Source organism: Numenius arquata, chromosome 26 (assembly GCF_964106895.1).
Source record: "Numenius arquata chromosome 26, bNumArq3.hap1.1, whole genome shotgun sequence".
NCBI lineage: Eukaryota > Metazoa > Chordata > Aves > Charadriiformes > Scolopacidae > Numenius > Numenius arquata.
In genome coordinates this window covers 5,054,507-5,079,570 of record NC_133601.1, presented here as the reverse complement: position 1 = coordinate 5,079,570, position 25,064 = coordinate 5,054,507, and the positions used below count along the sequence as shown (strand labels likewise).

At 52.5% G+C, this 25,064-nt stretch overlaps 1 protein-coding gene across 1 annotated transcript in view; it reads right to left on the bottom strand.

The window, feature by feature from the left end:
- SLC4A5 (solute carrier family 4 member 5) overlaps window positions 1-24,632 on the bottom strand; it is a 28,066-nt gene extending 3,434 nt beyond the window's left edge. The window contains exons 1-21 of the mRNA XM_074164187.1: window positions 24,560-24,632; window positions 24,122-24,313; window positions 19,837-19,966; window positions 16,805-16,965; window positions 16,414-16,569; window positions 14,012-14,107; window positions 13,622-13,677; window positions 10,634-10,791; window positions 10,450-10,537; window positions 10,124-10,278; window positions 9,617-9,760; window positions 9,253-9,427; window positions 8,786-8,919; window positions 8,399-8,670; window positions 5,073-5,134; window positions 4,396-4,596; window positions 3,859-3,972; window positions 2,967-3,128; window positions 782-960; window positions 608-680; window positions 363-431 (exon numbers count right to left, since the gene is read on the bottom strand). Coding sequence (XP_074020288.1) covers window positions 363-431; window positions 608-680; window positions 782-960; window positions 2,967-3,128; window positions 3,859-3,972; window positions 4,396-4,596; window positions 5,073-5,134; window positions 8,399-8,670; window positions 8,786-8,919; window positions 9,253-9,427; window positions 9,617-9,760; window positions 10,124-10,278; window positions 10,450-10,537; window positions 10,634-10,791; window positions 13,622-13,677; window positions 14,012-14,107; window positions 16,414-16,569; window positions 16,805-16,965; window positions 19,837-19,966; window positions 24,122-24,313; window positions 24,560-24,632 — 2,850 coding nt within the window. The remainder of the gene's footprint in view (window positions 1-362; window positions 432-607; window positions 681-781; window positions 961-2,966; window positions 3,129-3,858; window positions 3,973-4,395; window positions 4,597-5,072; window positions 5,135-8,398; window positions 8,671-8,785; window positions 8,920-9,252; window positions 9,428-9,616; window positions 9,761-10,123; window positions 10,279-10,449; window positions 10,538-10,633; window positions 10,792-13,621; window positions 13,678-14,011; window positions 14,108-16,413; window positions 16,570-16,804; window positions 16,966-19,836; window positions 19,967-24,121; window positions 24,314-24,559) is intronic.
- Window positions 24,633-25,064: the final 432 nt, after the last annotated feature.

The window sequence follows — 25,064 nt, the reverse complement described above, 5'->3', positions numbered from 1 at the left end:
GGTTGTGCAGATAAACCCTCTTTTAGTCCCCAAAATAGGGAATTTGGGGCTTTCCGCTGGGTTTTTTCAAAGGGTTTTGGATATCTGCTGTCCTGCCCAGCTGGAAATATTGGACACATGCAAATTTTAGGGTCAAAATCCCCCTTTTACCTCAGTGTAGGATCCCTTCCTGGCCATTAAAGAGGAAAAGGAGGAAGAGGAGGAGAAGAAGAAGGAAAAGGAGGAGGAGGAAAAAGAGGAGGAGGATGAAGAAGAGAAGGAAAAGGAGGAAAAGGAGGAGGAGAAGGAAAAGGAGAAAAAGCAGGAGGAGAAGGAAAAGGAGGATGAGGACGAGGAAGAGAAAGAGGACGAGGAGGACTTACCTGGATGCCGTTCAGCGACGCAACGCCCATGTACAGAAAGACGCCGTACAGCACCGGCATGGGGATGTACTGGAAACATGGAAAAAACCACAGCACTTACCCCAAGGAAGGCGGCAGCTCGTTCCCGGGGACGGGGACCAACGCTGGGGACCGTGATGGGGGGGCTGTAAATCCAGCTTTTTCTTCCCAGGTCCCCAAACACCTGCAGGGAGGGAGCAGGGGTGGGGGAATGGGGGTGTTTTTACCTTCAGAATGGGGGCCAGGAAGACAGAAATCCCCGTCAGCACGAAGACGATGATGCCCGTCACTCTCTGCTCCCTGCAACGGGGAGAGAAGCGGGATGAAGCAGCTGCACCCGCTGCTGCAGCTGGATTCCCCCACCACCACCCCGAGGATGAGGGCAGCCAAGCCTTCCTCACCTGACCCCCAGGAACTGGGGCTGCTCCCCCGGGGCGCTGGTCTCTGTCTCCATCTTCAGGCTGTCGATGTGGGCGATGGAGATGACAGTGGCCGCCACGTACCAGGGCAGCCCCATGAAGGAGCAGACGGCCATGAGAATGCCCACCCAGAAGAGGTCCAGGTGGTAGCCAGCGGCTTTCTGCAACACAGCACCCAGGGGGGTCGGGGTGTGTGTGGGGCAACACGGCTCAGGAAGCTCTTCCTGCATTCACCCCAGAGCCCAGCAAGGTGGGGGTTCCCCTGGGGTGCGCCCTGCAACGTGCCCGTCGCACCCCCTGAAGCTCCCTGCATCCTCATGGGGTACCCTGCAACACCGTGGGGCACCCCACATTGCTACGGGGCATGCTGCGTCCCCATGGTGCACCCTGCATCATCATGGGGCGTGCTGCATTGCCCTGAGGCTCCCCATATTGCTGTGGGGCACCCTGCATCCTCATGGTGCACCCTGAATTGCCCTGAGGCTCCCCATATTGCTATGGGGCACCCTGCATCGCGATGGTGTGCCCTGCATCATCACCCTGAGGCACCCCACATTGCTATGGCACCCCACATTGCTATGGGACACGCTGCATTGCCCTGAGGCTCCCCACATTGCTAAGGGGCACCCTGCATCATCATGGGGCACCCTACATTGTCCTGATGCACCCCACATTGCTATGGGGCACCCTGCATCACCATGGGGCACCCTGCTTTGCCCTGGTGCACCCCATATCACCACAGTGCCCCCTACATTACCCTGCATCACCCCACATCATCCTGAAGCACCCCACTTTGCCACGGTACACCCTGAAGCACCCCACATGGCTCTCACACCCTACATCACCCTCATGCACCCCACATTGCCAAGCTGCACCCTGCATCACCCTTGGGCTCCCCACATTGCTGTGGGGCACCATGGGGCACCCCACATTGCTATGGGGGAACGCTGTGTCCCCAAGGGGCACCCTGCTTCGCCCTGGTGCACCCATCATTGGTGTGGTGCACCTCAAATTGCACTGATGCACCCCACATTGCCATAGTGCGCCCTGAAGCACCCTGCATTACTCTCACACCCTGCATCACCCTCATACACCCCACATTGCCGTAGGGCACCCCACATTGCCATGGCGCACCCCGCATCCCCCTGCTGCACCCTGCGCCACCATGGTGCACCCTGCATTGCCCTGGTGCACCCACATTGCCATGGAGCACCCTGATGCACCCTGCATAGCTCTCCTGCACCCCGCGTCACCCTCATGCACCCCACATTGCCAAGCTGCACTCTACATCCCATGCAGTGCACCCCGCATCCCCCCACATCCCCCCTGCATTGCTGTCCTGCACCCCCCTGCTGCACCCCACATTGCCAAGCTTCACCCTGCAGCACCTCATGCCATCCTGAAGCACCCCGCATCACCCTCGTGCACCCCACATTGCCACGGTGCACTCTACATCCCATGCAGTGCACCCCGCATCCCCCCAAAACATGCTGCATTGCTCTCCTGCACCCTGCATCCCCCTGCTGCACCCCACATTGCCACGCTGCACCCTGCAACCCATGCAGTACATCCTACATCACCCCGATGCACCCCACATTGCCACGCTGCACCCCGCAACCCATGCAGTACATCCTACATCCCCCCCATGCACCCCACATTGCCACCCTGCGTCCCATGCAGTGCACCCCACATCCCCCCAAACCACCCTGCATTGCTCTCCTGCACCCTGCACCCCCCGATGCACCCCACATTGCCACGCTGCACCCTGCAACCCATGCAGTACATCCTACATCACCATGGTGCACCCCACATCCCCCCTGCACTGCTCTCCTACACCCTGTGTCGCCCCCACGCACCCCACATGGCCACCCTGCATCCCATGCAGCGCACCCCACATCCCCCTGCTGCACCCTGCACCGCTGCAGCGCACCCCACATCACCACACACCCCACATCACCCCGCATCCCACATCACCCCCAACATCGGGTGAATTTAACACCCCGGAGGCTTTGTCACCCCAAAAACGCAGCTTGCAGAGGAGAGGGTGGGCTCCTGCCTTGCAGCAGCACCCGATCTGCACCCCAAAAACGGGTGCTCCCGGGGACGCGTGCCCCTGGGGCGATGCTGTGCCCTCCCGCCCCCCAGCACGGGACGAGTCCCGGCTCACCCGCAGCTTGTGCTCCTTCCTGTTGACGATGACGGCCGTGATCTGCTGGTCCATGAAGATGAGGATGGTGACGAGGAGGGCGGGCAGGGCGCTCGCCAGGTAAACCCACCACGGGTTCTTCCCGAAGGGAAACACAAACCACCCTCGATCCACACGGGTGGGCTGCCGGGCGGGAGGGGAAGAGAGAGGGTTTGGACACCGCAGCCGAGTCAGGGAAAGGGGAAAACCCAAGCGCTGACATTTCTTGAAGCTCCACGTCCCCCCTGAACCCCATCACCTCCGAGCATCATCCTGTCCCCTGCATCCCTCCACCACCCATTGGTACCCAAACCCCCCCAGCATCCACATGCCTCAACCCCAAATTATCCTGGGATGCTCATCGGGACTCCCCACGTCACCGACAGCGATACCCTGGGATTTGGCGGGGGGGGGGAGGGGGGCGAGGAGAGAAATTTTCAGCAATGCTTCTGGAAAGGGATTTTATTGCTTTGGGTTTTTTTACCTTAAAATCAGTAGGCACTTGGAGCTTTGGGGTGTTGAGTCCAAAAAGCACATCCAGCCCCACAAACATTAGTATGGACATAAAGATAGAGAAATCGCTAATAAGTTTACGCAGCTGCCGGGAGCGAGAAAAGAGAGAAGGGGGAAAAAACCAACAAAACAAAACAAAACAAAACCAATAATAATAATAATAAAAAAAAAAAACCACACACAACAAGAAAAGGAGGAAAAAAAAGTCACAGAATTAGAATATTCCCCCAGAAAAGACAAATTAGCTTTTAAGAAGGCACCCGGACACCGCAGGAGCTGTGATTTTCCCCCCAAAGCAGTTAAGGAGCTGGAAAGAGAGCGCGGGTGGAGAGGTGGGGGGTCCCCCCCGCTGCGGCCGAACCTTGATGATACTGGGGATATGAAGTTTAGGGGTGTCCAGTCCGAAACAGGCATCCACTCCGCAGAAGAGGAGGATGGAGAAGACATTGGAAAAATCGGCAATGAAAGCCCTGACCTGGAGGCAAGAGGGGGAAATGGGGGTGGAAAGGGTAATTAATGGGGTGAAAAGGGTAATTAATGGGATGGAGAGGGTAATTGATGGGATGGAGAGGGTAATTAACGGGATGGAGAGGTTCGCTCCTGCTTCAGCATCCTTCCCTGGGGCTTTCCAGTTCCACTCACCCACGGGTAACATGGGTATAACCCCCAAAAATATAGATTTTTTTTCCCCTTTTGCATCGCAATTCAGTGTGCAAGAGCCAAATCAGCGGCTAAAAGCTCAGGGAGAATCCTCCTAATCGCTCCTAGAAATACAGATTTATTTTCCTGGAGCTCTTTGCATCCAGCAGAGAGAGAGAGAGAGACGGCTCCCATTTTTCCTACTTTTGGGGAAAAAAAAAAAAAACCACGAGAGGGTAAAACCCAGCGTTTCCCTTACCTTGGTGGGAAAATAGCGGCTGAATTTGAATTTTTTCAGGGTCAAAGTCATGGAGTAGGTCCCGAAGAAGAGGATGAAGGACATAAGGGCCAGGTCGGGCACGAATTTGCAGGATTTCCCCACTAAGCTGCCGCCGTATTTGAGACACTCCTTCTTACTCAGCTGAGTCCAGTCCAGAGCTGTTAGGTTAATAGCATTGTACTGGGGAGAAACCCCCCCAAAAAAGGCAAAATTAGGATTTTAAGGAATTGAAACGTGCAAGGAAAGGGGTATTTCCTGGCCAAAAAAAGCACAATTACCATTTTAAGCAATTACAGTGTGCAAGGAAAGAGGTATTTCCTGGCCAAAATAATCAAAATTAGTATTGTAAGGAATTGCAGCGTACAAGGAGGGGGTATTTCCTGGGAAAAAAACCTCAAAATTACTATTTTAAAGAACCGCAGCGTGCAAGGAAAGGGATATTTCCCAAGGCCGCTGCCGCCAGGAGCCCCATAACCACGGGAAACCTCCAGAGCTGCTATTAATTTGGGCAGAAAAAGTGGGGATATGGTGCCGCCGAGCCCAAACATGAACCCAAATCGATGTGAATCCCGCTTTTCCCTCCCCGGATAAAAAAGTCCATGGGATTTGCCCTCCCTTATCCCAAATTTCCCGTCGGGATGAGCAAACCTGCTTACCAGAGAAACGTTAGTGGTGTTTGGTGCCACTGGAGCTGAAGCATCGAACAAGGTCGCGTTGGCTGCGGGAAAGGAGGTTGTTAATGAGGTTTTTGGCTAATATCGAGGGTTTTATATCAAAAGTTTCACCCGGCGAGGCACAGCTCGGCCCGGCCGGTGGAAAAGCAAAGGCGGGATGGAGCACATCCCTCCGAGAGCCGCGCAGGGATCGGCATCCCCCGGGGCGGAGCGGGATTTGGGGAGAAAACCCCTCATTTCTAACCCCACAGCGACTTCTCCCTGATTAATCCCATGTGTCGGCAGAGAACACGGCTTCTCCTTGGGCGGTTCCTGGGCTGGCGAGTGCCGGGGGGGTGGTGGTGTTATTATTATTATTATGAGATTCCAAGCTCCTAAAATTTTTAGGAGTTTCCCGGGAAAGCCGCCGGCAATGGGGTCGAGCATCCCGATACCTACATCTTAAAACCAGGGGGGGTAGAAGACTGAAAAAGCAGCCTGTTATTTTTGGAGAGGTGGCCCCCAATCATGCCCAATTTGTTTTTAATTTTTAAAAATATTTTAGGGGTGGTTTTGGTGAAAAAAAAATAAAATTAAAAAAAAAAAATCCATCCTTTCTAGCCCCCCGGCACCTTCTCCTCCGGTGCAAAAAGTGGCTCCGGTCGGCTCTTCGGGCGACGCAGCTCCGCAGCTTCAGGAGCACCCACGTTCTTTAGGGGTGTCCCTAAGCGGGGTCCGGGACCGCTCTGCCCCCCCCTCTTCCCTCCGGTCCATCCTCTTCCTGTGCCAAGCGGGAATTTCGGCCGCCTCCATCCCCGGCGCCGAGGATTAATGAAGGAGAAGCGGCTGCTGGGTTAGAAGCAGAGACCGAACCCGGGCTCCGGGAAACGGCACTGGCAAATCCAGCATTAAAAACATCATTATTATTATTATAATAAGATTTTTTCCTCCATAACCTTTTCTTTTTCCATAAACTGGCCTCATTTGTGATTTCTACAACTTAAAGGGTAGCAGACCACTAGTGGTATTGGAAGAGAGGACCCCGAAGGGCTCTCCAGAAACCCTTTTAGCAGAGTAGAAAGAAAAGTAAAATACATGGAAAAAAACCCAAAAAACAACAAACCCCCCACGGGGGAAGAGTATCAAATATTAAAATAGTTTTAATATTTAGAAGGCGATACTCACTTGAGATTGAAATCAGCCCAAATTGATGTGTGCAGCAGAGACAAATATGGTACAAATCAGTTATAATAATCAAAAATCAGAACCAATAAAAAAAAAAAAGATTAAAAAAAAAAAAAAAGGATGTAGGGGGGAACAAACATAATTTTTCAGTATCTAGAGGAAAATCCAACGCGGACTCCGCTGCCTTGGGTGCCCGGGGCAGCGAGGGATGGGGCTGGGTTGCCAAGAGGTTTAAGGTTTTTGGGGTGCAAATGCTTCTCGGCTGCCCAGGGTTTGCTGGGGACGGGGGCTCGGAAAAGGGGGAGACCTCCCCGGAGGTGAAAGGCTTCACAGATGCCAGCACAGGTGGGTGGATGGAGGTGGTCACAGTCCTGTTGGGGGTATTTTAACCCCCGCCCGGGGATTGGGTTGGGCACGGGGCTTTGTGTTCCCGCAGGTCAAATTTGGGAGGGTTTTGGTTCAGAGAGGATCATCTCTGGGTGCTCTGTAGAGAGGGACCTGGGAATCCTGGGGAACAACAAGTTGCCCATGGGTCAGCAATGTGCCCTTGTGGCCAAGAAGGCCAATGACATTCTGGGAAGCGTTCAGAATAACGTGGCCACAGGCTGAGAGAGGTCATCCTCCACCTCTGCTCTGCCCTGGGGAGGCCCCATCTGGAGCACTGGGACCAGTTCTGGGCTCCCCAGTTCCAGAAGGACAGGGAACTGCTGGAGAGGGGACAGCAGAGGGCTACAAAGATGATGAGGGGCTGGAGCATCTCTCTTATGAGGAAAGGCTGAGGGATTTGGGTCTTTTTAGTCTGGAGAAGAGAAGGCTGAGGGGGGATGTGATCAAGGCCTATAAATACTTCAAGGGTGGGTGTCAGGAGGATGGGGCCAGTCTTTTTCCAGTGGTGCCCAGTGACAGGACAAGAGGGAACGGGCACAAACATAAGAAGTTGAACATAAGTTGAACATAACTTCTTGAACATAAGAAGTTCCATCTAAACATGAGGAGGAGCCTCTTTCCTGTGAGGGTGGCAGAGCCCTGGAAGAGGCTGCCCAGAGAGGTGGTGGAGTCTCCTTCTCTGGAGACATTCAAACCCCCCTGGACACGTTCCTGTGGGACCTGCTCTGGGTGACCCTGCTCTGGCACAGGGTCAGACTGGCTGATCTCAAGAGGTCCCTGCCAACCTCTGCCAGTCTGGGACTTTGTGATTCTGTGATATTCCCCACTGCGTGCAGGGCTTTCAAATCCCAATGGGATTGGGTCACTCAGTGTGTGGTTGATAAACAGAAATCGAGGAAAAATACAAAACTAAACCAAATAAATGCTATTTCCATCGCAGCAGGTAAGATCTCTTCTTGCAGTGACAGATGTATTAGGAACACGTTGCATGGCCAGTCCTTGATGCTTTTATTTCTGGGGAGAGCTTCACTATCACACCTCTCTGCCTCTTCTGTCTGCAGGTGATACTCCCCAAAATTTAGACTTTTTAAATAAATTCAGCTCATCTGAGAGCAGGCAGCCGATGGCATTATCTTAAAGTGAAGATCTCCGTTCCCTTCTAGGTGGCCATGGGAGCATCTGAGCTGCACAATTTGGAACAGGGATTGTCGGGTACGTCTATCCAAAAGCAAAATCAGGGGAACCATCAGAAGACCATCTTCTCAGAGCCTGATGGCCGCTTCTTTTTGAAAAGCAGTAAGAAAGAGGAGAAAAAAATAGTCCAAGGAGGTTTCCACACCCAACCGGGACATCCTGGGGTGTCCCGGACACTGGAGAGGACAAAACCGCTCCCGTGTATTTCCTGGAGCATAAGTTCCCATCGTCAGCAGGCTAGAATTAATGATCAAAAATGTCTTCTTTCTTCTTTTTTTTCCCATATTTCCTTTTCATCCATCCAGGTCTGGCTGCTCCAAGCTGAGGCCCCAACTCTCCAGCACCATCCCACCAAGAACCAACACATTCATCCATGGGCTCTACTTCCATCTTGCCCAAAATCACCCTCAGCGGAGGAGGATGAGGTCTCTCCACCCCATGCTGACCAGGTAGCTGCCTCCTTCCATGTCCTCGGCCAATGATCCAGTGGGATTTATCCATGGTGGGACCCCCCTCATCCCCTTCACCTTCCCCATCCGGTGCCGAAAAAGCTGTGTACTCACCTGGGTCGGGGGCGATGCACTCGCACTTGTACATGGTCACGTAGTCCGGCTTGAAGTCCGAATTGATGGGATAGTATTTAAAAGCTCCAATCATCTTCTTGATGGCATCATAGATGAAGATGAAGCTGATGAGGGTGGAGAAGCCTTCCTCTGTGAAGCGGGTGATGTACTTTATAATGAAGCTGGCGTCGGTGGCCACCAGGATAAGGCACTGTAGGGCAGAGTGCAAGCCGATCCAGAGGCGGAACTCCATGTAGTCAATGCCATTGCCTCTGGAAGTGGGGACAAGGTGAAAGTGGTCCAGTTAGAGCATGCCATGGGCTGGAGAACACCTCCCAAACTGGTACAGGTGGGTCCCAGTTCCCCCCGGCATCGCCCAACACCTACTTGCTGAAGTCGAAGAGCAGCTTCTCAAAGATGAGGATGGGCCCGGTGCTGCTGAGGATGATGAGGGGCTGCCCGGCAAAGAGGCAAAACATGGAGCCTGCCATTGCCGTGCCGAGGAAACTCTCCATGACACCCTGGGGATGGATCAAACCCAGTGTTATGGTGATGCTGAGCCATGTTACACCCCCACGGGCACCCCGAATGGAGATGGGAGTTAAGGACCTCTGCTTGGACCCATATAGGATGGTTGGGACCATGTTTGCTTGCTCTTGGCATTGACAGTGAGATGGGTTCTCCCATCCTGCAGGTATTTCAGGACTGCCAGTCCCACTTGGCAATGAGTTTCCATTCCCAGGATTAAAGTTTGACATGGCACAAGGGGGTAAAACCCATCCCATCCCATCCCATCCCATCCCATCCCTGCTTGCTGTCCCCAAGCCAAAGTGACCCGCCTCCATGGACTCGACCTGGTAGTTGTCCGTAGCATCCCCAAGCAAGCCCCCGAATGTGATGGCATTGGTGATGCAGCCCAGGTAGATGAACAAGATGGCAGAGATGGACTGGATATGAAAGCCTTCATAGAAGTCACTCGGGAACCAGGGCAGCTTCCTCTTGATATCCAAGTAGAGGCCACCACAAAACCTGGGGAGACACCACCAAGGATCAGATGCGTGTGCCTTCCACCAAAATAGATATGATGCTGTGCAAAAGCCTGTGCCCAAAAGGATTTCACCTCTCCATGGTCCAGGAGACCATGGGGTGATCCAGGAGGAGACGTTGATGAGTGCTTGGCACCCTCTGAAGTTTTTTGGGTGGTGGGGTGCTACTCACCTGCCGGTCCACGCGAGCTCTTCCCCGATTTCATGAACTTCGGGCATCTCCCCATCATCGCTGCCGCCTCCACCGCCCCCGGCGCCCGCCCCACCAGCCGTGCCGTTCATCTGCCCCACTTCGTTCAGTGAGAAAACCGATTTCCTGCGGGAGAGAGCCACCAGTGTTGGCCACAGAACCTGCCCCACCAAGCCGGTCCTGATGCAGGGACCATGACCAAGGCCATGGTGAAGCTCTCTGCCTGCACTAGCGCTTGGGTTTTGGGGTAAATTTGGAAAGATCAAGAGCTGGATTTGCTCAACCCAGGGGGGTAATGCAGATTTTACGGAGTGGAAACGGCTCTGAGCTGATCTGGAGGAAAAAACTGCTGAAAAAGCAGCATTTCTGGAAAATCTACAGATTCTTTCTAGGGATGAAGGCAAGCAAAGCTGCTGTCCTCCTCCAGCATCTCCAAACCAGGAGAGGGATGGCTACAGGGCTGGGACCAGCCCCACGTCTCTCACCTACCTCTTCTCAGCTGAGGGCACTTTTTTGGGTGGCTCAATCCTAATGTTGGGGTCCCACTCTCCAGGCGGCAGGACGATGACTTCATCCAGAAACTCATCAATGCCAGCAATCAGGTCTTCTCTATCCCGGGCTTTGTAGGCAACATCGCTGAAGAGCTGGAGGTGGAGAGAGGAGAGGTGTCAGCCTGGGAACAGCGTGGAACATCTCCCACGTCATTAAGGGATTTTAAAGCTCATTTGTTTGGGCGATAGGATGAAAATTGATTTTTTTAGTTGGCTTTGAGCAAGGGGGTTCCTGGTGTTGGGCTGAGCGTTACATCTACTCACATCATCCACCATGAGGGTTGCAATGGCTCTGCCGATCTCGTTATAGGACTTGGCTTTTCCCGCAGGACCAAGGAGAATAAAGAGGAACCTAGGAAGGGAAAGGTGCTGTGTTGGCCACCTTGGACCACCAGGATCCATGTCGTGAGACCACTCGGTGCTTCTGACCTGAAGGAATTGTGCTCACCTGGTGGGGACGGGCACCTCTGTCACCCCTCCCAGCATCGTCGCCTGGAGGAGCCGCACGAAAGCCACAAAGGGCTTCTCCAGGAACTCCACTTCTCCCACCAGCACGTTGGAGGCCTCCGCATCCTTGGGGATCTTCTTGATGAACTTGTTCTTCAGCTGTTGGAAAGATGAGGGTGGGGAAGGGAGTGGTTGCTAAAATTTGGTTTTTTCCCCTCTTTTCCACACCCCAAACGCAAAAGCTGAAGCCACAGGCTCAAACCTCTTCATCTCTGATGGTCCCAGGACTCCCAGAGGTGGGGATGCAAGAGCCACGTCCAAGAATAAACCAGCAAGAATTCATAAAGCTGACTTTAACGACTTCCTTCGTTACTCTTATTCCAAACCATCACTAACCCCAAGATAACTGGAAATCCCGCGCTCGGGGCTCCCTAACGCAATGTGCAACTGGGCAGTTTGCAAAAGGGGGTTTGCTACACTGGGGTCTACACAAAGAAAAAACCCCAGCAACCCCCCTGTAGAAAATCCAAGCCAAAAAATAGGGATCCCGGAGCAAGCCAGGATGCATTTTTGCAAGTCTGTTTGCAGCCCTGCAGCCCCAGGCTCCCCCAAGACCCTATGTAATGCAGAACCACCGCTCAGCGCCGTGCACGGGGGCATGTTTTTGTAGCTCATATCCCCCCCCGGTCTCCTCCTCGGAGCAGGAATAAATAATGGAAGTAGGAAACCTCGTTCATGGATTTATTCCCCGGGTCTCTTCTCCCCTGCAGCTCTTTCATTATTAGTCTAAAAGGGTTCAATACCAACCCAGGCAGGGTGTTATTATAATCTATATGCCAGCATGAGGGGAGGCATGTGAGCCGGGCAGCAAGCTCTCCCCTTTCTAATCTTTTAAACCCAAATGGAAAAAAAAATAATCATAATAATAAAGCAACTCCTCCAATGCAGCTTGGAACAAGCAAGAGCAGGAGTTAACAGTGACCACTAAGCTTCGTGTAACACTTAAAAAGTCCCTTTGTAGTGGGCCTAATAGGGCGATTAAACCTAAATGCTTTGCATATTTTGGGATTAACCCTCTGCACCCCACTGCTGGAGGCTGACATTTGGGGTTCGTTAGCGGTCTCGCTTTATTGCAGCTGTAATTTAGGAAGATGCCCTGGAAACCTTCTGTCTCCCTGATATGGTGGCAACCCTGGCCCGTGGCTCGCAGCAACACATGGATTTCCATCCTTGGCTTCCCCCTAAACTGCATCCAGCAAGGACATCCCTGGGGGAAAGCAAGGTCTTATCCCATACTGTCCCCTACAAACCCACGTTGTGTTTAATTTTCTCTTAGGTTTATGCTGAAATCAGCATTGTCTTCAAAGCCAGGCTGGATGGACCTTTGAGCAACCTGGTCTAGTGGAAGGTGTCCCTGCCCATGGCAGGGGGGTGAAACTACAACTTGGGTCACACCAACCCCAGGGATGCTCCAGGCTGGGGAAAAGTGGCTGGAAAACGACCTGGGGGTGTTGATCAACAGCACCTGAATATGAGCCAGCATCGTGCCAAGGTGGCCAAGGAGGCCACCAGCATCCTGGCCTGTGTCAGGACCAGTGTGGCCAGCAGGACTGGGGCAGTGACCATCCCCCTGTACTGGGCACTGGGGAGACCCCACCTCAAGGGCTGTGCCCAGTTTTGGGTCCTTCACTCCAAGAAAGACCTTAAGGGGCTGGAGTGTGTCCAGAGAAGGGCAACGGAGCTGGTGAGGGGTCTGGAGCACAAGTCTTGTGAGGAGCGGCTGAGGGAGCTGGGGGTGTTCAGCCTGGAGAAAAGGAGGCTGAGGGGAGACCTTCTCGCTCTCTCCAACTCCCTGAAAGGAGGGTGTAGCCAGGGGGCGTCGGTCTCTTCTCCCATGGAACAGGCCACGGGACAAGAGCAAATGGCCTCAAGTTGTGCCAGGGGAGGTTTAGGATGGATATTGGGGGAAATTCCTTCATGGAAAGGGTTGTCAAACTCTGGAAGAGGCTGCCCAGGGCAGTGGTGGAGTCACCATCCCTGGAGGTATTTAAAAGCCGGGCAGACGTGGTGCTGAGGGACACGGGTTAGTGGTGGTTTGGGCAGTGCTGGGTTGAGGGTTGGACTTGACGATTTGAAAGGTCCCTTCCAACCAAGGTGATTCTATGATGCTATGATTCTAACTAGATGATCTTTAAGGTCCCTTCCAACTCAAACTGTTCTATGATTCTATGAAATCATGCACCAACAGAAAGAGAGTAAAGCCCATATAATGCATCAGCAGTTCCCAGCTAATCATCCTCGGTACTGGGATGGGACATCCAGGAAAAGAACGGCACAAAACCCTGGTGGATCCATCGCAGCAGCAAGCAGAGATCTGCCCAGGAACTGCCCGAGCTGCCTGACCTCCTTCCCAGCTCTCCCGTGCCGAGCAAACTCAGGGGGAAAAGCCCCGGACAGACTCTTGGCTGTGCTTTGCTTTAAGAAACCCACGTCCATCATGCCGCAAACGGAGGGAAAAACAGAACCCGTCTCTGTATTTACAGACTGTTATCTTGAAAGCTGTATTCATCTTTGCAGACCCAAGTGCTCGGTTGGAATCTGCCCCCTGCAACCTGCTCCTGCCCAGCCAAGCAAAGGCTCCTTTAGGATCCCTGCACTCTTCCAAGCACCTTTCTTCTCCTACCTAAAGATTTTAAGGAATTTTTTTCTCCACCCTAAGGATCTCAAACTACACCACCATCCTCACGTGTCGCTAATTCTGCACTCAGCTTCCAAGCACAGGTATTATTTCTGGGACAGCTTTCCCCATGAGTTAGCAGGGATCAATACACGTATTAATTTCCCTAATTAGGAATTTGTGCGGTTATCGACCGAGCGAAGCCGCACAGGGCTCACATGGACTTTAACAACCACAGAGCCCCTGCCCCATGGCGGGTGGTGTCGGAGATGCTCCCCACAGCATCACACTGATGTTTTCGGGGGTGACTACCTGGTCGGTGCTCGGCGTGTCCGAGATGTCGTTCATGCTCCGACTCTGCGCGTGACCTGATGGAGACAAGAGAGAGAAGGTGAGAAAACCGCCCCGTGATGTACAGCTACATTTCAACCCCACGTGCAAGGAGAAAACGTGGAGGGAGGACTTCAGCACAAAGAAAAAAAACATTATTTATTATAGCTGGGCTTGCAAACCAGGTGCAAAAAGATGAAAACCCAAGAATATGAGTTTTTCTGAGCTTGGTCACCCTCTGGTTACACCAACCACGTCTCATTTATGGCTGTGGTGGGATCTCCTTGTAATCACAAGCATCCAGTTTCATATTGTATTTTTTCTGTCTTCTTTTCGGACATTTTCACCTCCCTTCCACCCTCCCCGGCTTACGCAGGCGGCCGTAGCTCGCGCTCTGCCGCATCCGCAGATCCTCGGTGGAGCGGTGGAAGGCAGCGCCGGCGGCCGGGCTCCGGACGGGGCTGCGGGCTGGGGGAAAGGAGATGTTAGAGGAGACGCAGGTACCACGGGGAACCGTCGGGTGATGCTGAAGGAAAGAGGCCGGGCTGAAAATCAGCTGCTGGGCACAGATGTGACCCTTCCAGCGCTGATGCACCAGGAATTTGCTTTTTCCTCGCACTTTCATTTGCACTTTTATCTCACCCATAGTAGTTTTCCCATTAGCAAAGAATAAACTGCCTTAACCCAAGTCTTCCTGCCCCACCAATGCTCTCTTCAAGGCTATAAATCATAGTATCATAGAACCACAGAACGGTTTGGGTGGGAAGGGACCTTAAAGACCATCCAGTGCCACCCCCTGCCCTGGGCAGGGACACCTCCCACCACACCAGCTTGCTCCAAGCCCCCTCCAACCTGGCCTTGAACCCCTCCAGGGATGGGGCAGCCACAGCTTCTCTGGGCAACCTGGGCCAGGCTCTCACCACCCTCACAGCAAAGAACTTCTTCCCCACATCTCAGCTCCATCTCCCCTCTTTCAGTGGCAAACCCTTCCCCCTCCTCCTAGGGCTCCCCTCCCTCATCCAGAGTCCCTCCCCAGCTTTCCTGGAGCCCCCCCCTTTAGGGACTGGAAGAGGCTCCAAGGTCTCCCTGGAGCCTTCTCTTCTCCAGGCTGAACCCCCCCAACTCTCTCAGCCTGTCCTCCCAGCAGAGGGGCTCCAGCCCTCTGGGTTCACAAGTGCAATTTCTGTTACTTAGGATGACCCAACACCTTATTTGGCTTTTCAATCTTCTAATTCTCCAAAGAAACCTACACTTGAAATTTTCCATGAACGTCACACTTCAAAATATTTACATTGGCCACCACTGAGTTTCATGTGAACATTTCTCCTCCCTGAGCTGGTGACGAGTCCCATTTTTCATCTCAGAGGTTGAAACTGAATTACTTGGCTATAAAGACTTGCCTTTCCCCCCATGCATTTTCTGTGTTAAGCCCAGCATTTTCTCAGAAAACATCCTGAATTCCCCAAACTGTGTTTTCCTTGGGAAAAAACTTCTGGATCGGTTTTGTTGAACTACTCTGCATCTCTCTGAAACACCAGCTGCAACCACAGCATTTATCCTCTTTTTTTTTGTTGTGGAACTCACTAAAAATAATGATGAAATTGCCCCTGGGCATGACCCTATTTTCAATGTGCCGCTGGTATTTATTCCAATATCATGGAGTTGTCATTGGCACAAGAAACACGAGGGACCCCTCTGCTCCTGCCAACCAGCTTTTCCTTGATGTCCCTATTTGCAAACTCAAAGCAATGCCATCATCTCAGCAAGGAACTAGAAACATGGAAGATGCCCCTATTTTTCCTACCTACAGGGACTAACCACAACATTTCAAAAGTCATGCGCTGTTTTGAAGGCATGTGGGCAAACATTAGCTCAAATATATAGTCCTCCAACATGGACGATGGCTGTTTTGAAACCTGGGGATGCCCAGGGGGTGGGAATATTGCTTATTGACAGCCTCTTCCACGTGGGCTTTGAGCTTGGGCGCTGCTGCATCTGTCTACCCGGGGAGCAGCCAAAGCCTGGCAAATCCCAGGCTCCACCAAATGACCTCTGTTTAAACCTAAGTAAATAATCTAGCGTGAAAACAAACAAATCTCCTTTTGTAATGGCTAAAAAATAGGCAGGTTCAACCACAGAGCAGACTGGATTTGTCTGTGGGCTGCTCTGCCAAAAAGCCCCTTGGCCAAGCAACCGTCAACGCCTTTGTCCCTCACACAATGCCATTGTCCATCTCAGCAGACGTAGAGTCATAGAATGGTTTGGATTGGAAGGAACCTTAAATTCCATCCAGTGCCACCCCCTATCCTGGGCAGGGACACCTCCTGCCACACCAGCTTGTTCCAAGCCCCCTCCAACCTGGCCTTGAACCCCTCCAGGGATGGGGCAGCCACAGCTTCTTGGGGCAACCTGGGCCAGGCTCTCACCACCCTCACAGCAAAGAACTTCTTCCCAAGATCTCACCTCAATCTCCCTTCTTCCAATTTGAAGCCATTACCCCTCATCCTATCACCCCATGCCCTTGTAAAAAGTCCTTCTCCATCTTCCTTTAGGCCCCCTCCTTGACACCTTCTTGGCTTCTGGCTCCCAATGACCCCTACCCTTCAATCCACCAGCAGCAGAGCTTTTGGGGACTTTCTCAATGCAGTAAATGGTTGGGTGCCCCAAATGATTGGGTTTCCCCCTTTCCTTCCTATGAGACCTTCCTCCCCCTGAGCTCGCTCACCAAAGATTCAAGGATGCAACCGGATGCAGGTTGGACCCCAACGACTCACGTGTGTTGGAGGAGACAGATTTTCCGATGTCGGCCAAGGACCTGTGGATCGGCTTCTTGGTTTGGTGACGGTGTTTCCTGAGGAGGACGTAGCTTATCTTATCCCGCAGCTCCGGCTTGAGCAGACCGTCCTCAATCTGTTTCTCAATGACATCGTCTGCAAGCACCAAACAAGGGAGGTGTACGAGTTACCCCACTGCAAACCCTCCCAGAAAGCTCAAGACAACAACAATTATTGAACCAAGTTGATGGCTCTCAGCTCCTGTCTTTGCTTATTCCTGTACAAGTTGGTTTATATTTGCATGCAGCAGGTAAATGCATTTAAATCTGCTCCCAGAACTTTTAGGACATGGGGAAAAATCCATCTGAAACCACTGGTACCTGACTCCTACCTATAATCTGGGGCAAAGAGTAGCCATCTAAGTCCAGGAGCACCGTTCCCGTCTGTAGACACGTCCGCAGCTCAAAGAGGCTGTGCAGAGACAACGTGGACACGTGGGGCTTGCTCCACCGCTCCCCGCCTTCCTCCACCTTTTCTTCAAACTTTATCCACCTGAAACGAGAGCGGCAGCCGTGGGGACGGGCACGGGGTGGGGAGGGTGTGCAAGAAGACAATCACATAATCACATGGGGTTGGAAAGGACCTCTGGAGATCATCTCCTCCAACCCCCTGCCAGAGCAGGTCCACCCAGAGCAGGTCCCACAGGAACGTGTCCAGGCGGGGTTTGAATGTCTCCAGAGAAGGAGACCCCACCACCTCTCTGGGCAGCCTCTTCCAGGGCTCTGCCACCCTCACAGGAAAGAAGTTCCTCCTCATGTTTAGATGGAACTTCTTAGATTCAAGTTTGTGCCCGTTCCCTCTTGTCCTGTCACTGGGCACCACTGAAAAAAGACCGGCCCCATCCTCCTGACACCCACCCTTTAATATTAGGAAGATAATTGCTTTTCCTGTGGAGTTTCCCTTCTGCAGGCAGCTTTGCAAGCCTGGATGAATTCATCCTGCGAGGTTTTTGCTTGTTATCCAGTATGGGAATGGGGAAATCAAGTAAGATCATTAGACAAAGTGCTGCTTGCATGGTTGTGGAGCAGAGAAAACCTCTCTGTTCCACCACTGAACTCAACCCCATGGATTTCACCCTCCTCAAACTACTCCTGCGAGGTGTGGGAGGATTTCCCAAGGACCTGACCTTGTCTTAGCCAGGATCTGCACCTGCATGGACTGGCCATGCACGTGGGAAAGCAAAAACCCAGGGCATTGCAAATGTCTTTTTAATTCCTTAGCAATGCTCAGACTTCATACCTGGTCTAGTGGGAGGTGTCCCTGCCCAGGGCAGGGGGTTGGAACAAGGTGATCTTTAAGGTCCCTTCCAACCTAAACCATTCTGTGATTCAACCTGGGTGCTTCATTCCCATGGTGGGAGACGAGAGGGTTTGCAAGCCCTGGGAAATCAGCTCTTCCACCTCCTTGTTTCCCCTTAATTTTACAAACCAAAGACTTCAGAGGAAATTTGGGAATGGTGGCTGATTTCTCCCAGCTCCCCGGGAACTTGCGCTCCGGGGAGGGCAGGCGGCTCTCGGCAAGACGTTGATTTGGGGAAGAAAGCTGCTTTTCCTTTACTGGAGGTTTGCAGGCTCCGTGGATTAGCCTTTGCGGGGCTTAACCTTACAACTTTTAACTGGTACAACTGGGATTTGGGCTCCTGCCGCCGCAGAGGGCACAGACAGAAGGGATGTAGGAGGAGAAGGGTTTTTGGAAATAGCTGATGGCTCCTGAACGCTGTGGGGGAAGGATGGGGAGAGCCTGGGGTTGTATTGAGTGCCAGGAATGGTCTGTGCTGGGGACAAAACCCCAGAGCATCCAAAATTATAAAATTTGGTCCAAGTGTCCATCATTCCAAAGCTCCCCACCCTGATTTCTTTGCAGAAACTGCTTCTCCAGCCCTTCAAACAACGCCGCTTTTATTGGGAGGAAGTTCAAGCTTCCCGCCATAGCACCTGCTAAGCTCCGTCTGTGCTCTCCCAAAGCCGATTAGATCCCCTTTCGTTTCTTTTTTGTCCCATTTTCCTGCCGAAAGTGGGTTATTAGCACGCACATGGGGTGGCGTGTAGGACTGGAGGCACGTTTCCAGCGGTGCCTTTGCCCCATCCCGTGATGCTTTCACCAAGGCTACCACAAAACCCCATCTCCCTGCTGCGCTCGGCGTCTTTATTTCCATTTATTTCCATTTATTGCGGATTTAGCCGCAGGTAGCTCTGCTCCCGCCACGGAGCTGCTCTCCTGCGGCTAAAAAAGCTGAACCCTTGCTCCCTGGAGAGCAGAAATCCGGGACGTGAGAAACCTCCATCCTCCCTGGGGAAATTTGGGAACCTCCATCTCGAGCCCTCCCTGATGAAAATCCCAACGCAAGCGCCGATTTTTTGCCTTCTGAGCCTTTTGGGCAGTGGGGAGGGATGAGTAGGTACAGACCCGTGCAAAACTTGGGGGGGGAATAAAGGATTTTAGCAACAGCATCCCCACGCTGCCACGTTTGGAGCAGGGATGGCAACTAGGAGAGTGCTTCAGAGCTTTCCAAATTTTTGGTGATGCCAATAACCAGCCCAAGAGATGGGATGAGCACCCGCAGGGCCGGATCCTGCTCTCTTTCCCATCCCTCAGGCAAAACTCCACACCCGGATTCGGAAATCCCACATGTGCTACTGAAAGAAAAGGGCTTGGGGTGCCATCAGCATCCCTCACCCCCTTCCCAAAGCCCCCCATAACCTCCCGAACCTGCTAGTTCTTACCCGACTGAGGCAAGGAAGAGAAAATCCCACTTGGATTTGAGATTTTTTCTCTTAGATAAGCTCCTAATTCAATAAAGCGAACGTCACTCCCAACTCCTCTAATACTTTTATTAAAGATGTAGTTGGTTTGTTTTATTTTTATTGCTTGAGGGGCAGAAGAAGATTAATTCTTGGCCTGGCCAGAAAAGTCTGGGGGGGAAAAATGACCTGGGAAAATGTTCTTTATGCCTGTTTCCCATTCCCCTTATTCCCAGTTCCCAGTTCTCTGCTCTAGTACTCCAATTTCCCGGCATGTTACCCTGGTTTTTTCCACCCCTGAGCCCTTTCCGCAGGGCTTTGCTCTCATACTGCAACTGGGAATGGGAAAAACCCCGGCTCCGGGGTCGATCCAAGCTGGGGAGATGAGGGAGAAGATGGGAAATCTTCCTCCCTTCCTCCTCCTCTTCCTCCTCGGCAGGCTGCAGCTGCAAAGATCCCCAAAATAGCATGGTTTTTTACATTTCCCTAATTCAGGCATGGCTTTTTTAACCTCCTTAAAAATTACGCTCCTTCCCTGACCCCGTTTCCACCCAGGGATATTTAGGGAGGATCTTTACCCAATATAATTTCAACCCAAACCATCGCCCCCGCCCCGGCTTACCTGGCCGACTCCTTCCACTCCATCTCCTCGCCGTCGTGTTGCAGCGTGTCCATCTCCGTGAAGAGCGTGGGGTTGGGAGGTTCATCGTCTTCCCCCAGGATGTAACGGAGGCGCTCGGCAGCCGGTGACACTGCCGGGGAGGGGGGAAAAAAAAAAGGTTTATCGTCAGCCGGAGCCAAGATGATCCCGCATCATTCCCATATGGAAAGCCCTGGAGGGGCAAAAAGGAATCTGTGGGGCTATTTAGGATCCTGGGGTTAAAAAAAAAAAAGGAGGTTTTGAGGAAAATGTTTAAGGTGATAGACACTGAGGAATGGGGAAACTTTAAGTAATCCTGTCCCAAATTACGGGATGCTGGTGGAAAGGATGAGCGGAGGCTGCATAGCAGCCAGGAGGGGAATATATAGGTCTGGGCTAGGAATCAAGGAATGAGGCCACCCCTATACACAATATAACCAAATTCCTTTTCCAGGAACATTATGCACCCCATTTCCGTGCGGTATCCCATATTTTTCCCAACCACAGAGCCCCTTTTTGTCAGGTTAGAGCCACCTCCCATCAGCAACCACATCCTTACAGTCTCTGGCACTGCATTTCGGGATGCACGAGCTGGATCCCTGAGGGGAAGGCGTATCATTCCAGGGGAATACTACAAACTTCTGCGGGAAAAATCCAGTTTCTTGCTGCAAATAAGTGGCCAGGCTGGGGAGGGCACCTATTGCCTCCTGCTCCTGTTTTTCGGGAAGGGGAACGGGGACACACGACCTGCCTGCAAATCTCCCGACTGATGGGAAAAGGGTTTTTCATCTCCGGTGCATTCCCCGTGGCCAGGGGAGGGTGACGGACCTGCCCTCTCCGCTCAAAAAAACCACCAGGCTGGGTTTTCTCTTAACCCTCTCTCCATCTTCACGTGCTTTTCTAGCAAAGCCTCAGAAATTTGCTCGCGGGGAGGAATCAAACACCCAGGTGTGAACCTGGACGTGGCACGGACGGGACCGCTCCCCACTTGCCCCATTATTTACGCCAGGCTCCGTGGAAATGGTGTATTTTTAATAAAATCCTAGGCCTTAGCCCTCTCCTAATACAGCCGGAGTTAATCCAGTGGGGAAAATGTCTTTATTAGCGGAATCCTCCTGTTCTCAAACCTGGGAATGAGAAAGTCGGGTAACGCGGTACCCAAAAAAGCGGGTAATTAAACTGCCATGTGCGATCGGAGGAAAACCTGGGAATATTGCCCTGTCACCCCACCGGAGCAGACAGACCCCGAGTCGCGGCGGCCGTGACAGAATAGGATGTCCCTTGCGCTCTGGGCTGAGCCTGCTTAACCGCTTAAGCTCTTTAAGCCCCACCACCAGGACTAAAACCCCCGTGGTCAAGTCCTCCTTCCACTTCCATAAACTTCATTATTATGATTATTAATATTCCTGTTAATTTTAGAGCCGGGCTACATGCCTAGGAGGCTTCAGGCTCTTTAAGCCTAAGTGCTGTTCGCGTAAGAGAGGATGAAATCACCGCGATACCAGTAACTTCCCCGCCCCCCCTGCCCACCCCCAGCCTCACGCCGTCTGCTTTGCTCTGCAAACCAAACCTTAAATTTCCTGCAAACCCCCAAATTCACTGTAAATACAACAATCCGGACGGCAGCAAAGGGAATTTGCTGGAAAGACCCGTCTTGGGTGACACACTTTAGCCGCTGGAAACCACAAAAGATAAAGGAAAGCTTGCACATAAAGAGGTTTTTTGGGGTTTTTAAACTTTTTTTTTTTCCCATTCTCCCCCCAGCTGAAGGAATAAACCCATCTCTCAGCACATAACGTGTGATTCCACCTCCTCTCCCCGCCGCTCGCTGACCCAAAAAGAGCCGGTTGCTAAACCAACAACGCCGTGCGGCCAAAATTCATGGCATTTATTCACCTGGAGGACCCTTTCGTGCCCGGGAAAACACCCGGCCCGGCAGCTGGTTACAACCCAGTTCTCAGTAATTATTTGTTTTCTCCTGGAAAACTGACCCAGCACCTAAATTAATCCTGGGAAGCAGCAGGTATCCGCTTGGGAGGGGATATTGAACAGCAGCATCCAGGGCTTGGCATCTCCGTAAAACTACTGCAGCAATACTGGCCAAAACCCACAAAGGGACCCCAAAATCAGCACCTATTTCTTGCAAGACACAGTTCGATGGATCCGTACCTCCCAGAACCAGCTTTTAGGATGGGAAAACGCTCCCAGCTGCAATTCCTGCTTTCCACCCATCAAACCTCCACCGTGATTTCAGCCAGGGTGGATCCCAATCGAGCTCAAAGCCGCGGAATTCCCTCAGCATTAACGCCGGTGATAATATAGGATAATTTCACTCACACAAGAGCCTACGTTTCCGTGGATAATTGGACGGGATGGACCACTCACGCTGATTTATGCCTCCTTTAATGTGAGGTGCACAGAACCCCCCACACCCCAACTTCCATCCTGCAGTAAAACCTCGCCTAGCGATGTTTTTCCAAACCAAAAATCCTACTCTGGCTTTAGTTACAATAAAAAAGGTGATAAAAATGGGGGTTGGGGGAACGTGATGCCGCCCGGGGTTTGCAGTGGGACTAAGCTTTATTTAAGGTTCCGGGACATTAACCATCCGCTGGCGTAGTCCTTTTAGGTACACAACAGCCTTTTCCCGGGGTCTCACGGCTCAGAAGGGTCCCCTCCCAGAAAAAAAAAGAGGAGATTGGGGTGCACATCCCATGGGATTAGATGCTCCGTTCCCGTTCAAGCAAATCCCAGTTCTAGGAGAATTTTCTCCTTCCAAATACCATCTTTTCCAGTTCCCTGCTGCTGGGGAGCACTGGAAGCTCATACAGATTCCCTCTCCTTATATTTTTGGGGTGAGTTTTGGAGCTCGGCGCCCTGAGCGTGTGCTCAGCCCACCCCCTCCTCAGGTTCCTAAGTTACTTTTCCCTTGGAAAGCCAAAAAAAATTTCAAAATGGAGCTTTTCTTCCCCTCCCGCTCCCCACACCACGGACGCCGAGGAGTGATGGAAATAACCTACCTGGAATCGTTTCCATTTTTTCCCCCATTTCTTCCCGGCTAAACCAAACCTTTGCTGCCCGGTAGAAAAAAAAAAAAAAACAAACAAAAAACCCACAAAAAACCCAAACCTCCAAACTTCCTCCTTTATCCACTCAGGCTTGTTAAACTCCCAAGGCTTAAGGAGCAGATTATAGAGAATATAAAGCACTTTCCTTTCCCTTGGGCTCTCATGACGGGAAGTTACCAAATCAAACGGGATGCGTGTAGGAGAGGTGAGCGCTTTGGGCGGCAGCGGGATGGAGTGAGCGAGAAAGGGGAGGGAGGGAGAGGGGGAGGAAGAGAGAAATTAAAGGTTTGGGATTATTTTGCAGAGGGATTTTGTTTCCTGCTCGGAGCAAGGTGGGAAAAAACCCCTTCCAAGCTCAAGGTAGAGATTTTTGGGGTAAAACCATCCAAATGAGGGAGATGTTTTTGGGGAGAAAGCAGGGCTGCTGCAGAGTTTTTGGAGTATTTTTCCTCCATAAAATGACTTTGCCCCCCAAAAACCAGCCCAGTGTTGTATCCCGGTGGCATTTACTGCCTGCGGAAACCAGGAGACGTGGTCCCACTCACGCCGCCATTGAAGGCATATGAAGGAGCTGCGAGCAAAGCCCGCTGCAGATTAAAAACCTCTCCCCATGCAAAAAAAAACCCTGGAAAACTCTCCCTTCCGCAGGGAAAAACAAAGCCGAGCCCCTGCCCGCTCTGCGGAGCCGCGACCGACATAAACCCAAATGCAAATTTCTATAGGGAGGGGAGAAAAAAAACCCAAAACTCCAAACCCAAGAGATCGACACCTACTTTGCTGTGCAAAATGTTAATCTTGGCTAAGGAGATTTAACGAGACCGGGCAAAGCCTCGGGCAAAAGCCTGTCGGGAACAAGGTGTGATGCCCAGAGGATGTCTGTGCCCCCGGGACCCCGCTGTACCCCCATCTCCTCGTTAGCAACCCCCCAGGGGCAAGGACAGGCTCCCAGGGGCAAAGACAGGCTCCTTTTAGCCCACCCATCAAATCCCAGCCTCAAATCCCATTTCACACCCTGCGCCCAGCTCTCAGAGACACCCACGGGGAAAAATAAACCTGGGAAGGGTCGGGAAAAGCAGCGCCAAATGCGAACGTCGGGCCAAGCGACGTGGTTAAGCGCACGGGGGGGTGTGATTTAATCCTGGATTAAATGAGGCTGCAAAACCCCTCCTGCTTTTCCGGGAAGCCCGAGGGCGACTCACTGGTCCTGCTGGCGTTGTCGTTGCCGTTCTCGTAGCAGCCGTGGCCGCCGTCGTCGGTGTCGGAGCGATCCTGGCGCTCGTAGTGCCGCTCGCTCTCGCTCGTCCTGTCCCGGCTGGAGGCAGATCTTCGCCGGCGCCGTTTCCTCCGGTAGCCCCGGGGCACCGGCACCCCGATGTAGATGGAGTGGTAATCTAGAGCAGGGAAAAAAAAAATATTAAATAAGAAAGCTTTAGATTTAGAGAGCAGATCTGAGTTTTCCTCACTTGAAAAAAAGCCAGGGAGATATTTGCCATCTTCCCACCAGGCTTAAAACATCCACAGGAGCTTTTCCCATGTCGTGGGTGGGATGTGGGGAGCCGAGTACCGGGAGATCTGATGCATCAGCCATCAGGGAAGAGCCCGCTGCCATTTGGGGCATCTCCCGAGGTTTTGCTCACCTTCCTCATCGTCATATCTCCTCCTGGAGCTGCTGAGCCCCCTCTCGCTCATCCCATCCTCATCCTCCAGCATGGTCCTGCCGCTCGGAGAGAGCTGAGCCGTGGAGAGGAGAAAGGAGAGAGAATTTACAGGGTACTGGGCAGGGGAACAGCCTCCTCACACAAACCCCTGGGTGCTCCCTGCTTCGGGAATTCTTCATGGGGGGCTCCAGTGAAATCCCAGCCGGGGCGAGGATGTACCGGGGAGCCAGGATCTTCCCTACGGATGCACCAGGGACCCTCAGCACCCACATCTCACGAGCTCTCAGCCCTGCCCATGCTCCACCTCCGCTCTCCCCATATTTAAGAAAATCCAGATGAATTTCACCGGGGTTACATCTCCCGTCTCTTATTTCTGCTGCTCAAAGGAAGGCGTGAGTGAAGCGTTAAGAGACTGTTATAGAGATTTGCTGGTACAATTACGGACACAAGCTGAGTTAACAGGGGTCGCTTGCTGGCAATTAGC